Consider the following 15,363-nt stretch of genomic DNA (forward strand, 5'->3'; position numbering starts at 1 on the left):
TGAAGGTTGCTCACTTTAGCACTGTGAGGTACTGAGCGCTCTTAGCTCATATTGACTTTACTGACAGTGGAGGATGTGCAAGGAATATGGCTCATGGTGAAAACTTGTTTGCCACATACTAAGTTGACTAGTTTTTGCCACTTTGTACAGTGAAGTATTTACATTGCTGTATTAATTATGTTGCCATACCACTTGTGAAATCTAGTATAGCCTAGTTCCTCACTTATTTGTCCTAACTTAGAGCAGGAGGGGTAGGTAGGAGTTCCTACCACTTAGGCTGTAAGTTAGGACACTACCTTTCTACTCCCTTAATGACTTGTGTTCACTCTGGATTACAACTTGTGATCAAATTAGCATTGGGTAAAAGTGCTTTTTCCCGTTTTTTGTTTTTTTCAGTTTGATTCAGTGAACTTCTAATTTGTGTGGCTTAAAAATGTGAATACAAGTACCAATTCATTTAAAAAAAAATGCCCCTTCAGTTTCTACACATCGTGTCCTCTTTCGTTAGTGAGCCAGATGTGGATTCCTGAGAGCCCCCCAGGAGTGTGTTGCTTCACATTTCAGTTTTCTTTAAAAATAGCAGCTCCCAAAATTACAGTGGCTGTCAGGTTATTGGTAGGGGGGATGGTTTGCTTTGGCATTTCTGAAAAACAGAGGAAAAATATACATCCCAAGACAAATGATTTTGCCCATATTTGCAGGAAGAATGCATGTATTTCACCTGAGGCAAGGTATAATAATATGCTTTCTGCTATTGGGCAGTGCCCCATGGAAAAGAAATCACTTTAGCAAAGCACCGTATTATTTTATTCCTTCACATCTCCTATGAAGTTTTTGATTGTGAAATAAAAATAATCCATCCTTTCAAATTCAGTTTTTAACATACATTTGGCTGATCTGACCTCACAAAGCGTCCTGATGCCTTGAGCCAGCCTTGCTGCTCTCTGACCATGGAGTGACCCAGAAGCGAGCTGTGAAGGCAGCTCCTTGCCTCCGTCTTCTCTGCAGGAAATGCACTGGTTATTGCCAAGTGAGCGCAAGCACTGGTGTGTTCTCACAAGTTGAGATTGCTTTCAGGCAGCAAATTGTTACAGGTTCAAAGTAGGGTTTGAAAAGGTGCTAATGTTCAGGTAGCATTGGTGTTCTTGCTTACGGTTGCCTAAAGACTATCAAAATTCTGTTCCACCTAGGCTGCAGAGTTGCTAGCATCAGATAGCTTATGCATTACATGTCCTGTATGTTACAAAGATTTGCTTGAAGCTCAAGACTTAACAACCATAACACAGAAGGACTTTTGTACAAAGCTTGAAGAGTTAGTCCTTGGCCTTCAGCCAGGAATAAAGAATGCTTGCCCTTGTGCCATTTTGTCCTGTGCTGCTCCACTGCTGGCAGCAGTTCTGCTTCACTGTAATTGTTGGCACCAAAGCTGAGCTGAGCGCTGAATGGCCTCTTCCTGCAAGAAAGCAGGGGTGCAGAGGTCTGAGACTGCATCAAAACTCCGTATTGATCAGCTGTAATAGAGGACTCTGTTATGAGAACTCTTCATATCAGAGCCAGGCAAATTAACTACAGCGATGCAGTAGTAAAGTACTAAAAAAAGCCATGAAGAGTGTGAAGTAATTTTCAGTTTTTCCACAGAATAATAGAGAGGCTAAAAGAATGTGAGAACAAATAGCTCCTTCTGGGACAGTCACTGATTTGGCTATCTGTCTGTGGCTGTTAATCTCTCCTTCCTATCTGTGCTAAGTGGTAGTTGAGTTTTTCAGTCGCGTCTGGACTGAACACAGGGCATAGTCGCAGCTTTAAGTGATAAAGTTGTGGGGTTTTTTTTATTTGTTTGCAAAGGCTTGATTACTCTTTCTTATTCTTGCTTACTGTTCTTTAAAAAAAAATACTTTCCCATTTCATTGAGGCAGATTTGGAAGTCAAACCAGAAACTTCAGACTCTACTACGATGGAAAGCACTTTGTTGGGGAGAAACGTTTTGAGTCCATCCATGACCTGGTGACAGATGGATTGATTACTCTTTATATTGAAACCAAGGCAGCAGAATACATTGCCAAGATGACAATAAATCCAATTTATGAACACATAGGATATACAACTTTAAACAGAGAGCCAGCACACAAAAAACATATGCCAACCCTGAGAGATGCACATGATGGCAAAGAGTCTACAGGAGAGGATGAGGTAGCAGAAAAGAGGGTAAGCAATTGTTAACCCACACTCTTTTTTCTGATAGACTTTTTATTTTGTAATTTTATTCCCTCCCCCCAAGTCCTAAAAGTATCTGTAGATACTTAGTCTACATAATTATTTCCGGTATTGCATTAATAGTAATATTTTAGTGTTGTAGTTGTGTGTGTTTTTTTTTTTAATCGTACTTGTGCATATTGCAAATTTCTCATTCAGAGATCTGTTATTTATCATTGTAAGGTTCCTTTCTTCATTTTTTTTTCATAATTATAGATGTTGCCATTAAGTCACTCCTTTATGTCAAATAGGCTATTTTGTCTTAAAATTGTTTACAGTGTCTAAAACAAGTGCCTGTTGGTCAAAAAAAATAATATTAATATATTCTCTATTCCCCAAACAAAATGCATTCCATAATCTCTTCAGAAGTCTGCATACAATGACAGTAAAGTTGTCTACATTATAAATAAGCCTGTTCATTAAGATGATAAAATGTTAAAACATTTCACTTGGCTAAGTTCAGCCTGTCAGAAGCTGACAGAGCTATTTTTGGCCTCAGCCAGACTTATGAAGAAGGATTGCTCTCTTCAGAGAGTTGCGTTATCAGCTGAGAACTGACTGCGTCCTGGATTAAAAGAGAAAAACGAACAACAAAGAAATCTTAGAAGCAGTGACAACAGGAATATTGAAGGAGGTTGGGAAAATATCAGGCAGACCAAACAGCTGCCCGAACATTTATTCATGTGATAGAGACTAAGCTTAAAGAAAACAATATAAATTCTGTCATGTTAAACTAATTACTTTGTTTGTTGAAAAGCCAGCATGGGAAAGTCTTTTTAAAGTGTATTCTTACATAAGCTTACATGTGAATGCATGTATAGTACTCTGAGATGCTCCCCTACCTCACTAATGTCACAGTGATGATAGGAGTTATCTAATATGCTTATATGGCTTGCAAGGAATACTAACCTCAGTTTGGGTCATTTGTTTGTTTTTCCAGTCAGAAATATGTCTGTGATCTCAGTTTGTCTTGAGAGGGAAGGAAGGGTCTCACTAATGATTCCCAACATACGTGACCATCCTAAAGAAACTAAACTCCCTGTGGAGTCCACAGGGAGGGGAAGGTCATAGCTTTGGTCCTTCAAATCCTTCTCCAGCAGATTCTGGAGCACCAGACCCAACTGAATTTGCTGAGAGATGAAGCACCCAACTAGTTTAAAGTACGAATCTTCATTGTTTGTCCTCCTGCGATCAGACCATGCAACAAAAGACATTTAACAAAGCCATTTAACAAGGCAGGCATACTGGTGCTAGCTGACCACATGAAATATTCAATTTGTTGCCTGCTAAGTACTGGTGGTAGAGGTGTGACAGTTTCTGGCAGCTGCTGACTTGCAGCATGCTGTTTCGGAAGGATTTCTTTGCTTGTTATCAGGGAGGGTTCACTGTAATGCAAAGCCTGGGTATAAATCTATAAGAGTTCTGTAAGTCAGCACTTCAGGTGTGTTTGGTAGAATTAACTCTCGCTGCGTTTGGTAGCTTTCAAGTGATGACACGACTGTTCTGTCACATTTTTTAGGCTAATGGATAAGTTTGTAGTAAAGGGATTTTGATGATTATTATTGAAGGATATTGTTGTGTGTTTTTTTTTTCTGTAGAATAGTTATGTCAGACTCAAAGCATGAAATGTCAACGAAGTATACAAAGAGTTTTGAACCATGTTTCATTAATAGCTCAAGAACTATTAAGTATCTCTAACAGGCTGAAATTGTAGATGAAAACCCTTTACAGAGATTAGCTGTGTAATTGCAACATCCCACACTGTTTGGAAGTTAAAAGCAATTCAAGTTGCCTCATCTGCAACGTAGTTAAATTGCAGTGGTGTTTACTGGCCTGAAGCCCAGCTTTTGAATCTTTTCACTTTATTTGTCTTGGAGCCTTATGATGTGGACACAGTGGGGCACGCAGACATCACAGTGCAGTTAAATTTGGAGATTTCAATTTAATTTAAAGTCATTACCAGCTGAGATTACTGCCCTTGGCTACAAAGAGAAGGCACTGTGTGGCCCTTTTGCTGTGGGGTGGTGCAGAGGTCACATCTTTGCAGCCTTTACACCTCTCAGCACCCCTTCTGGATGATGACATGGAGAGTCCTGAGTATCACCCTCACCCAGCAAATCCTGTGACCAGAACCTGGTGTTGGCAGCAACCTCAGCACTTTGAATGAACCCCAGGGTCCAGCTAAGGCTCGCCAAATCCTTCCTCTCTCCTTTGTAAGGCGTAGGAAGTGGGGAGGAGGGAAAATGTGATGGCTTTGCCAGATAGCTCATGGAGGGTGCACCATAGGAGTGGTGGGGAGAGACCTCGGAGGGCTCTCCCAAGCGCTTCTGTCACTCTCCACAGGGCTTGGCTACTTGCACACCCAACAAATCTGCCCCCTCAACAAGCTGGGAGGGCTGCTTCGGGTTCAGAGGGGTGAATGTGAGTGTGGCAAGCTGGTGGGCTGCGAGCCCTGTGGCTGAATCACAGCTGGTGCGACTTTCCCAGTCTCAGTTAATTTTATACAAAACACTGAAATCAGGAGGTGGATATTTGCATGACATAATTTGCATTTAAAGCAAGAGTCCAATACTGTATGGCAGGAAATAGTTGTCTTGACTTTCTTAGAAGCCTCCCTACTATAAAAAGGTAACAGGATAACAGCAAGGATGTAGTTAAATAGAATACCGGATTTCTCTGCTAAATTATAAACTTTTTGTTGATAAAATTATAGGTAACATAAAAAGAAGGTGTATATCCTATGCTAAGTTGCTTGGAAGGTCATTCTACCCTTCTTGTGTAGGTTGCTGCTTCTTATTGATATTTACATGAAAACTTCAATTTATAATCACGCACTACTTACCTTATTATGAACAGTCATTTGAGTAATATTACCAAGGTATAAGAAAGGTTTCTTGTAGGACATTGATAAATAGATCAAGTATTTTTTCTTTGTCTCTGGTTAGAGGGATGGAAGAGTAATTCCTGTTGTCCAATATGAAGTGAATATCACTGAATCGATGTTGACAAGTCTAACAAAGAATACAAAGAAAATTGTCCAAAATCCAACAAGGAAAAAAACACCCTTGTCCTATCATCCAAATAGAAAAACCTGTGTGCTACAACGTTAGCTCAGGGATGATGAGAACATTTCTGCAAGGAACCATATTTGTCAATGCATCTTTCCCTGACTACGGTATAAAACTGATAGATTTTCTCTAATTTTTCACTGTACATTCTTCTGTAAACAGAGGAAAAAGTCTGGGGTCTTGGGCATTGGTCACCCTGTGCCAGGATACATTCCCAGATTTGCAGGAATGGATGTTCAAATTCAAATCCAAGCTTTATGACTGTTCCCCAGTCCTGTGTGAGTGGTGTATAAAAAATAAATCTTTCAGAAGAAGGAAAGGAGAGAGACACAGGCACTGACTGGGGAACAGCTGGTGGGAATATAATTTCACTTCCTGACATAAAATCAAGTAGAGGAAATTGGGCAGCCAGAGAACACACCTCCGGCTTGAGGATGAAATATTAAAGAGCACTTCTCCTAGCCTTGAATTTGGTATGGGGCTGTGGCAGGGAATGCCACTAATGTATGTTGGATGCCTCCTGGCATGCACTAATACTACTTTTCAGCTATTAATTCATAGTAGAAGAATTTATTGTATGTTGAGTGACTTGTCATACGCAATACATTAAAAAAGAGCCTTAGTAAAGGGGAAGGATTATAGACTGCAAAAGATGATAAGACGAAAATTACATGATTTTGAAATGAGGGCTGTAGGACACAAGTCACAATACTCCTAAGTACTTAGTCCTGCAAAAGACCATATTGTGGTGTGATTTAAGATGCAGTTTTTAACAAGAAAAACATGAGAATATAATCCACTACCCAGCATGAGCTTCACTGGTTATGAGAAGGATTTTGACTGCTTACCTTGTACAAGTATATATTAAAAATAAAATAAAAATCACTGCTTGATGATTTATGATTCCCATAAGCTGTGAAAGAATTAAATGGTCAGAGATAACTGGAGGAGTAAAGATTGAAAACAGGAGAGAGCTTGTCATGCTTCAATGCCCTGAATAGATATTTTAGCTGCTGTGCTAAAAAGGTAATGCTGGTTCCCAAAACAGTCTGCAGATTGTTCAGAACTCAATTGTGCAGCCATCGTGGTCTGTGTGTTAAGAGAGAGGCCTGAGATTTGTTTGAAAGGGAACTTCCCATGTGGATTCAGTCTGTATGGCCTAATGTGGAGGTGGAAATAATACCCGCTATCACAAGATTTACTATTCCGCCCGTGCCTTGAATACTGATGCATCTCTGAACGTTTTTCTCTCTCAAAGGTAATTATGGCCTTGGAGGAGATGACTTGATTCAATTAAATACCTTATAAAAATGGTAGCTCTCGAAAATTAATAAATATCTATATATATATGTCAAAGCCCTTCATGAAAGCCCTGCAAAACATGAAATTATTTTTTTTTTTCATTTTGACATGCTTTTGAGATAATAATGTAAGAAGGTGTATGAGTGATTTATCCAAGATTTAGCATCTATTATAAGAAAACAAAATGATCAGTTATGAGCTGTCCTGTCTTTCAGAATGAAAAGCTGAGGTTAATGTTAGGATAGCAACTGAATCACATTTATTCTTGTTTACATTTGTGACGAGTGCTATTTCTTCAAGAAACTGCAGTAACAGCAAATCAATTAAAACCCCCTTCCAGACTATACTACATTCAGTTCAGTTCCCAAAGATGGAAAGAACTGAGAAGAGGTTTGTGCAGCAGTCGTCCAACAAAAGCACCCTTTTGTTCTATTTTTAATGGTCTGAGTGGTGATACCATTTTTCCTCCGAGGTAATGAAGGCTGATTGTCTGCAACTCTGTTCAAGGAGATTTGGAAATGTAAATCTGTGTCATTTTAGTAGGAAACATGCTTTTAAGCCTGCCTCCAAAGATAATCCAGAGTACAAAGTTAATTGCAATTTCTGTGTACATTTCTAATGGATTTGTACCAGCTTCCACACAGAAAATCAAGGATTGTTCCTTAACAGTTAGGGTTGTTCCCATAGGGACCAGTCTCACTTCCCAAGCTTGAGCTGATACTGATACTTTCATTAGGGACACTAATACTTTTCTATTCTTGTTCTCAGTGAAATATGTTAGTGAGATCTGCTCAAAATCTTCTTTCACCAAGACTCATTTGTCTTCAGGGAAAGGATATCAGAAAATGTAGCCAAGAAAGTTAGAGTAGCCTGTTGTAAAATCGTAATCCTCCTTAGCAAGGTCTGTGATGGAGGAAGACAGCTTTGAATGTGATTTGGCACCCAGTAATGCCAACATGGGGAGCAGTAAGGACTGGAAAGAAGGCATGGTCAGAGAGGAAAGTGTGCTTTGGGGGTGAATAAACCTTGATCTGGAGGCTCTTTGAAATATTTCCACTTAATCAAATTAACTTTTTTTTTTTTTTTTTTTTTCCAGAAAAGATGGGTGTATAAGATGTAAGTCTCTAGACAAGCCATATCTAGAACAAGGATAGTGACAAAGCAATAATGTTATTAAATGTATTGCTTATCAATGTTTACCTTGAATTACATTTAAAGACACACAAGGCTGAGCACTGAAGACTCCCAGGGGTTAACTTGAGGAGATTGTCAACTCTTTTCTCACAAATGTTCCTTCCCAGTCCCTGCGCGGGTGTCCATGACAATCACTCTGTAAGTTTAATGTAATTTATAAATAAAACATAACTCTGTGGAAGGCAAAAACTTCTATTTATTTCTTCTGGGCTTAGCCCATCTTTCAGCAGGCACTTCAAAGCACAGACAATTTTGTCAATACCAAGGAAGTTAGCCGAATGAAGGACGAGTCTGCTTTTTAGGTGGCTGCTGCAGCATGTCGGCAACATTGTACTCCGCAGAGGTTGCCTCAGTCTTCCTCGTCTTCTCTTCAGTGCATAGGCATTTCTGGCAGTACGGACCTACTGCTGTGTTACATACGCCACTATACATGGCACATGCAGCTCAAAATTAAACTGCAAGTGCTTATGGTATATTTTCATAAGCACATTCGTTTTTAGCTTAACTATTTGTTTATTGAGACCTGAGAAATGCAAGCTAATTGTATGTGCTGTCCAGTATGCAAACATCAGCACAAAGAGGATTACTTTCTACAAACTGCAGATTGCTTTTTCCTCTCACAGTTGCTGAGAGTAACCTAAGGCCTTATTTATGTTCAGTGTGGCAGTAAAATTGATATACTAAAAAGATTATATAAACTGATCTTGTTTTAAGATTCAGAGCTTCCAAATGAAGCATAAACTTTGCTAATTGAATCCCCAGGTCACACAATATCTAGCTTTTCTCTTTTCAGTGCCTCATGATTGCAGAGGGTAAACTAGAAAGCCAGACTTTTCAAGGGTCTCTGGCTGGACCTGTGGCTCAGCTTCAGTGCTAAACATGGTTCCCTGGCTCTCCTGGTTTTCCAGAGCAAACCCTTTCTTCTTCTCTCCTTGCCACAACAGTCAGTGTTCAGCTGTGCCCTATTAGTCCCTGTGCTTTACAAAAGGCATCCCAGCTGATTCCAGGTAACCTCACAGGACCTCACCTGCCTGGCTGGCTCTGTGTGGGCCCGTGCCTCCAAAGAACATTAATTTAATGCCCACACAATAATGCAGGGGATTACTGTGGAGTGAAAGTCATATGCCTGTGCTGGTAGCCTGACTGCATACTGCTGGTCTAGTATTATGAAGTTAAAAATAAATAAGGCTGCACAAATTTCAGAAAGTGAAGAGTGGTTTGGGTCAGGTTGTGTTTCGAATGCACGCAGCACGTCTCCTGTGGTGTTACTGTGCTGCAGTAATGGTTTGCTACCATTTTGTGGGTACCCACAGCTGAGGATCAGCATCCCACCTCAGCCTTGTTTCATAGGTGCAAGTCACTTGCCTGCCTGCTGAGAAGACGTTCCACGTTACCTTCTACTTTGTCACTTAAGTGTGGTTTTTTGTGGTCTGGCACATATGAGATTTGTACGCAGAGGTGGAGTCTTTGTAAAGTCCAGTGCTTAATTACAGCAAGGAGGCCATCTGTCCTGTGAAATCAGGGGGCCAGTCCCTCAGGCTCACAGACCAGGCCTTCAGCAAAGGTGTGGGGAGTAATGGCACTCGGTGCGTGTCCTGTGCCTGTTCAAGCCTTTGTAAAATTAATACTGAACAAAATTGTTAAAAAGGCTGTAAAGCAGTATGATTGCTGTGCAATTAAGCCTGAAGAATACTGGCTGTGTTGTTACTGATAAAGTGAAGCCATTAGCAAAGAATAAGGTGCTGGTTTTTTTCTGCGTTTCTGAGCATTCAGAGGTAAGTCCATGTGAAGCCCTCACTGGTAAAGTGCGGTTCTTTCCAGGGTCAATGATGTTTGATGGTTTGGATCTGGTTACATTTTTAATGCCTTCTAAAAAGTAGCATCTAGCCTTAGCTTCTCTTTTGTTTACTGACAGAAATTTCCTTCCTTTTCCATTGGCGTAGCCCAGCAGAGGGAGGGAGGAACCTCCCTCAGCTCGTGAAGAGCCAGAGCGGGTGGCTTTGTCTGGGCTTTCTTCAGCAGGAGAGAGGTTTTCTGGTGGACCAGGGTATGGAAATAGAGAGGTCCAGCTCAACTCCTGATGAGCAAGGTAGAGCTCATGGCTTTAGCCCTAACAGGAGTGGGGCTGCTTCCCATCACTCTGGGCCTTATACTTGTGGTTTCCAGAAAGACTGATTAGATGTATAGCAGGGAAACCCCACATAAATTAAGGCCTTTTTTTAATTGGAAAAAAAATAAAATGTTCCCCTTGACTTTTTATGTGTTCTCACAACTTTTTTTTCTAGTGGTCACAGAAAGGAGCTGGTGGATCTTTCTCAGAGCAGGCACATGATTGCTATTTATTGCTTATGCCACAAGCCTCCCGGGTGGTGAGGGACTGCAGTGGGTTGTTAGCTGGCAGCTCTGCCGTTTGTTGTTCTGTTTCCATAGCTGTGTGAGTTTTGGATCTTTTTTTTAAACTCCTCCTCCCATCTGGCATCTCCTAATTATTTTCTATTACTAATCACTTCTACAGGAAACAGACTGGACTGTTGAATTAAGAGACCTATAAAAGGATAATTTTATTATTTACAAGTTTCTTACCTCACTGAGACTTTATAACGTGACACTGTATAGCTGGTGATAATCACCTTGGGCTACAATTGTACCTAATCTTATAAACTAGGCAAGGTCAGGTCTGGTCACTTATTGAATATGAGACTCCCAAGGCAGTGCCGGGGCTGCAGGAAGTGGTGTTAGTAGCACCTTTTGCTGTGAATTAATATCCAAGATGTCGTGTGTTTTATACCCTCTGCAGTTCTGCGTACCCTGCATGACTCTGTGCTGAGGGTCTGATTACCAGGAATTTTCTCCTCTTACCTCCATCTCTATTCAATTAGGGTTGCTATTTGGGAATGTGGTTTATTCGTTGTTTTTTTTTTTATTATGATTATTTAGATGGCAGGGAGAAAACATTTTGCATTGGTCAGTGTTTATGTGTTCACAAGTACACATACATGTACATATCAGATGACTAATGTACAAAGATTGAAAGCACGACAAGCTGTGGAGGTCTGGTGTCATTCCCTGTTCAGTTGGATAGTCAGTCCCGTGATAGGCAGCCACATCTGCTCCAGTAATTGCCCATTCATAAGTGGTTACCAAATCCATAAGACCTCTGAAGAGTGAAGTGCATGTTTTAGAGGTGGTAGCAGAAAGAGAAGTAGTTAGAAGTATTTGGAAGCATTGGACTATGAAAAAAAAAAAAAAGAGCAATCCTTTGTCTTGTGGTTAATGCTGCAGAAGTTGATCTGTTCCAACCCTTCTTTCTTTACTTCCAGTTTTTCACAAAAAAAAAAAAAAAAAAAAAAAAAAAGATGTTTTCAGATAAAATTCCTAATGCTTAGTTTTAGCCTCTAGCTGAATGTTTTTCTTCTCTGCTCTTCTTACTTTGTTCAAATTCAGTTTTGTTGCTAGGCTCAAAAAACTGCTTGCTCTTATTGCTTCAAACCTGTCACACTAGTCATCAGTGAAGACATCAACTCTTGACAGTCTTGCAAAGTCTTCCTTAGATCATTAACTTTTAGAGCATTAAACTTTTCCATATTTAACATTTTTTTGTGCATGGCATCAGCAGCAGTTAGGAACAGTGTTGCTTCTGGCATTCACCATTATTACAGTCCTAATGTTTATGCAACAGGAGAACCATGAAGTTGGAAAATCTGACTCTTGTTGTTGCTCTGTCCTTTGTCATCTTAGCACTAGTATTCCTCACATCCATACAACTTCAAAGATAACTACAGGATGGAGTGTTCCTAACAGACCATATTATAATGTACTTAGACTATCTTGTTTTATGTGGGGATTTTTATTGCATTTGTGTAGAGCTAAAGCAGTTGGAATAGTTTGCCTAAGGAATATTAGAGCTAGTATCGCAAAGTATAATGTCCTGTATTAAACCTTATTAAACTATCTGAATTAGTACATTTTCTTATGGCTTCCAATTTGTGAATTAGATTAGTAGCACTGCTTAAAGGCAAGCAGTTTTTCCCCCTTCCTAAATGAGAGAAGATAAATACTGTGAAAATATGGAAGGCTATTCCCAATTTCCATTCTGCATGTAATAGTAAAACATTTGAAAAGCTCTAGGCCTTATTTCGTGTACCAAATAGCTTATTGCTTGAAGATTTCTGGTGATTTTGCATTGCTGGAAAAGTCTTGAAGCATTTACCAAAGTTAATATGATAGTGAATTACATCTGCATTCAGGCATTTCTGTGAATTGGATGATGATTAGACTAACAATGTGCTTAATACAAATGCACAAAAATTGTGAAAAGTATCATGTGTTTTTCTCTTTCACAGAGTTTGAAGCGTTCAGTCTCTTCAGTGATGGCTTCTCATTCACTCTAGCCTCTGAATCATTGCTAGCATTTGTCGCAGAGCTGCAGCCTGGTGCTTGGAAACTGCCAGTCACTTTCATCATATGCTGGTGTGCAAGGCAGGCTCTGCTCAGCAGGCTGGCAATGCTGGGAGCTTACAGGCTAACTTTTTGTGGCCCTTCTCTTGGGCTGTTCTTATCACTGAAAATACAAACAACTTCAGAAATCTTCTGAGCAGTGCCACTTAAAGTGGTAGTTTGAGGGTGGCAGTATAAAGAAAAAATTGCCCCTTAAGATGAGATGAAAAATGTGACTAAGAAGTAAGCAGTTATACTGGATAACTATTTCATTGCCATTGTAAATAATTTAATTTCCTTGTCTATTGTCAATAACTGAATTTAAGAAATTGAAATATACCCCGAACTTAGTGGTTTTTTAAAGTTTAACATGCCCTATACTCAGAAGAGCTTCTGTCCAAAGATCATAAATCTCTGAAATCCCAACTGGCAGATCTTTGACTTACTGAGTGGGGCCTGGGAGCAGCGTATTTCAACTGAAAATAGAGATCAGCTGAAAAGTATGTTGCAGAAAACTGCTGGACTTACTGAATGAAAAATAAAATAAAGCAAAGTCTGTCCTCTGTAACAGAAGTTGTATAACCTGTATCATGCTGATTCCTGCTTCTTCCCAAAAAGATCTCCCTTAACTAATCCATGTAGCCCAAATTTATGATGGGGAATTGCATAGCCAACCCCGCTGTGAATCATTCAAAATGATTTGAATCACTTGCCAAGGCAATCGGCTCCAGGGCAGATGCGTTCTGCAGTGGAACTGGGGATCGGACAGGCAGGGCTAATTTTTCCGGCACCGAGCCCACTCGAGGGAGCTGACAGGACCCGGCAGCCCTCGTGAGGGAGGTGAACGAGGCGAGAAGGAGGCGTAGGCGGAGCCAGCAGCGCCCCCTCCCCGGCCGTTCAAAAGCCGCCCCTAGGGAGCGCGAGTGAGCAGGAGCGCAGTGACCAGGGCTGGTGGGTAGGGCAGGGCGCGGCAGTTAGGGTGTGGCACAGCCGTTAGGGCGTGGCACGGCAGGGCGGGGCACAGCAGTTAGGGCGTGGCACGGCAGTTAGGGTGAGCAGAGAGGGCAGAGCGTTCCCCCCCGCCCATACGAACACCTCCTCTAATGGCGGTCTACCGTGTGTGTTGATCTGCTCGAGGGTAGGAAGGCTCTGCAGGAGGATCTGGATAGGCTGCACCGATGGGCTGAGGTCAACTGCATGAAGTTCAACAAGGCCAAGTGCCGGGTCCTGCACCTGGGGCGCAATAACCCCAAGCAGAGCTACAGGCTGGGAGATGAGTGGTTGGAAAGCTGCCAGGCGGAGAAGGACCTGGGAGTGATGGTGGATAGTCAGCTGAATATGAGCCAGCAGTGTGCTCAGGTGGCCAAGAAGGCCAACGGCATCCTGGCTTGTATCAGAAACAGTGTGACCAGCAGGGCTAGGGAGGTGATTGTCCCCCTGTACTCGGCTCTGGTGAGGCCGCACCTTGAGTACTGTGTTCAGTTTTGGGCCCCTCGCTACAAGAAGGACATCGAGGTGCTTGAGTGAGCCCAGAGAAGGGCGACGAAGCTGGTGAGGGGCCTGGAGAACAAGTCCTACGAGGAGTGGCTGAGGGAGCTGGGATTGTTCAGCCTGGAGAAGAGGAGGCTCAGGGGCGACCTTATCGCTCTCTATAGGTACCTCAAGGGAGGCTGTAGTGAGGTGGGGGTTGGCCTGTTCTCCCACATGCCGGGTGACAGGACGAGGGGGAACGGGCTAAAGTTGTGCCAGGGGTGTTTTAGGTTGGATATTAGGAAGAACTTCTTTACTGAAAGGGTTGTTAGACACTGGAACAGGCTGCCCAGGGAGGTGGTGGAGTCACCATCCCTGGAGGTCTTTAAAAGACGTTTAGATGTTGAACTTAGCGATATGGTTTAGTGGAGGACTTGTTAGTGTTAGGTCAGAGATTGGTCTCAATGATATTGAGGTCTCTTCCAACCTAGAAAATTCTGTGATTCTGTGATTTTGACCATTTGAGACAATGTTTTTTTGAATGCATCTCTCAAGGAAGAAATTTTAACAGCTATAACTTTCTATAGGAAATGTGATTCTTCCTGCCCTTGCATGAAGATTTTCACGACAGAGGCATTGAAAAATGTTAATTAGGAAACTTAGAGAGAATAAATAGGAAAGATGAACTGTATGTAGAAAAGGAGTAATGGGAAAATTGGAACACTGGTCAGCAGGATGTAAACAAATTATTTTCTGAGAATCTAACCAGGGATTTGAAGATTCTGCGAGTGGCAATAAACTGATCATTTGACTTTGGGACTTTTCAGAATGCAATTCTACTACCAATTTCTCTCTGGTTTCATTCATTGCAAGTTTCAAATCAGTCCTGATTTAAATAGTTATTTATGCAAAGAAACTGGGAGCCAACATGAGGGATTCATGTGAAGGATGATCAGCCTTCCTCATTTTCTCCTTCTGTCTAATTACATCGCATAAAATGAAAGCAGACCCTGACCCACTGCAGTGGTGCAGCTCTGCCCATGGACACACATCCACCTAGAACATTGTTGATAGGGTCTGCCAGAAGTGCTAATTGGCATTTAGGATTACCACGTTTTGTAATTTTTCTACAGTGAGCTGGTCCATAAGTAGGTTTTTAGCATTGTAAATTTTGCGTGAATGTTTCCTTTCAATGTCACAACTCTTCTATTCTTTCAGAGTAAAAGATGTTTTCACCTTGATTCGTGGAGCTGAATAAAGTGTTAATTAAAGAAAGATTAGGACACTTTGCACTTTCAGTCTTATTTCTGCTAAATAAGTATGATTATGTTCTGGAAGTATGTTGAAGAAAGAAAGTGTGATAGCACATGTATCATAGCAACATAGCTTATTCAGGAAGAAGTGGATGAATTGAAAATAGAGGATGTGCCAGAGGATGAGGTGTGGTCTGAAATACAAAGAGTGTTTAGAAATTAATGAGCTGCAGTTTTTAATTACAACATATATTGAATTATTCCAAACTGAATTACTGTAGAATTTAAAAAAAAATAAAATACTAATATTAGAGGCATTAGACTGCCAGAGGAGACTAATGTGAAATGAATATTACACATCAGGTAAGAAAATATTACAGACAAAA

The 15,363-nt window shown here is 41.0% G+C and overlaps 1 protein-coding gene across 1 annotated transcript in view; it reads left to right on the plus strand.

The window, feature by feature from the left end:
- CHN1 (chimerin 1) overlaps window positions 1–15,363 on the plus strand; it is a 95,871-nt gene that overhangs the window by 44,879 nt on the left and 35,629 nt on the right. Inside the window, exon 6 of the mRNA XM_032189835.1 lies at window positions 1,917–2,205. Within this exon, the coding sequence (XP_032045726.1) occupies window positions 1,917–2,205 (289 nt within the window). The remainder of the gene's footprint in view (window positions 1–1,916; window positions 2,206–15,363) is intronic.

This window comes from Aythya fuligula, chromosome 6 (assembly GCF_009819795.1).
Source record: "Aythya fuligula isolate bAytFul2 chromosome 6, bAytFul2.pri, whole genome shotgun sequence".
Taxonomy (NCBI): domain Eukaryota; kingdom Metazoa; phylum Chordata; class Aves; order Anseriformes; family Anatidae; genus Aythya; species Aythya fuligula.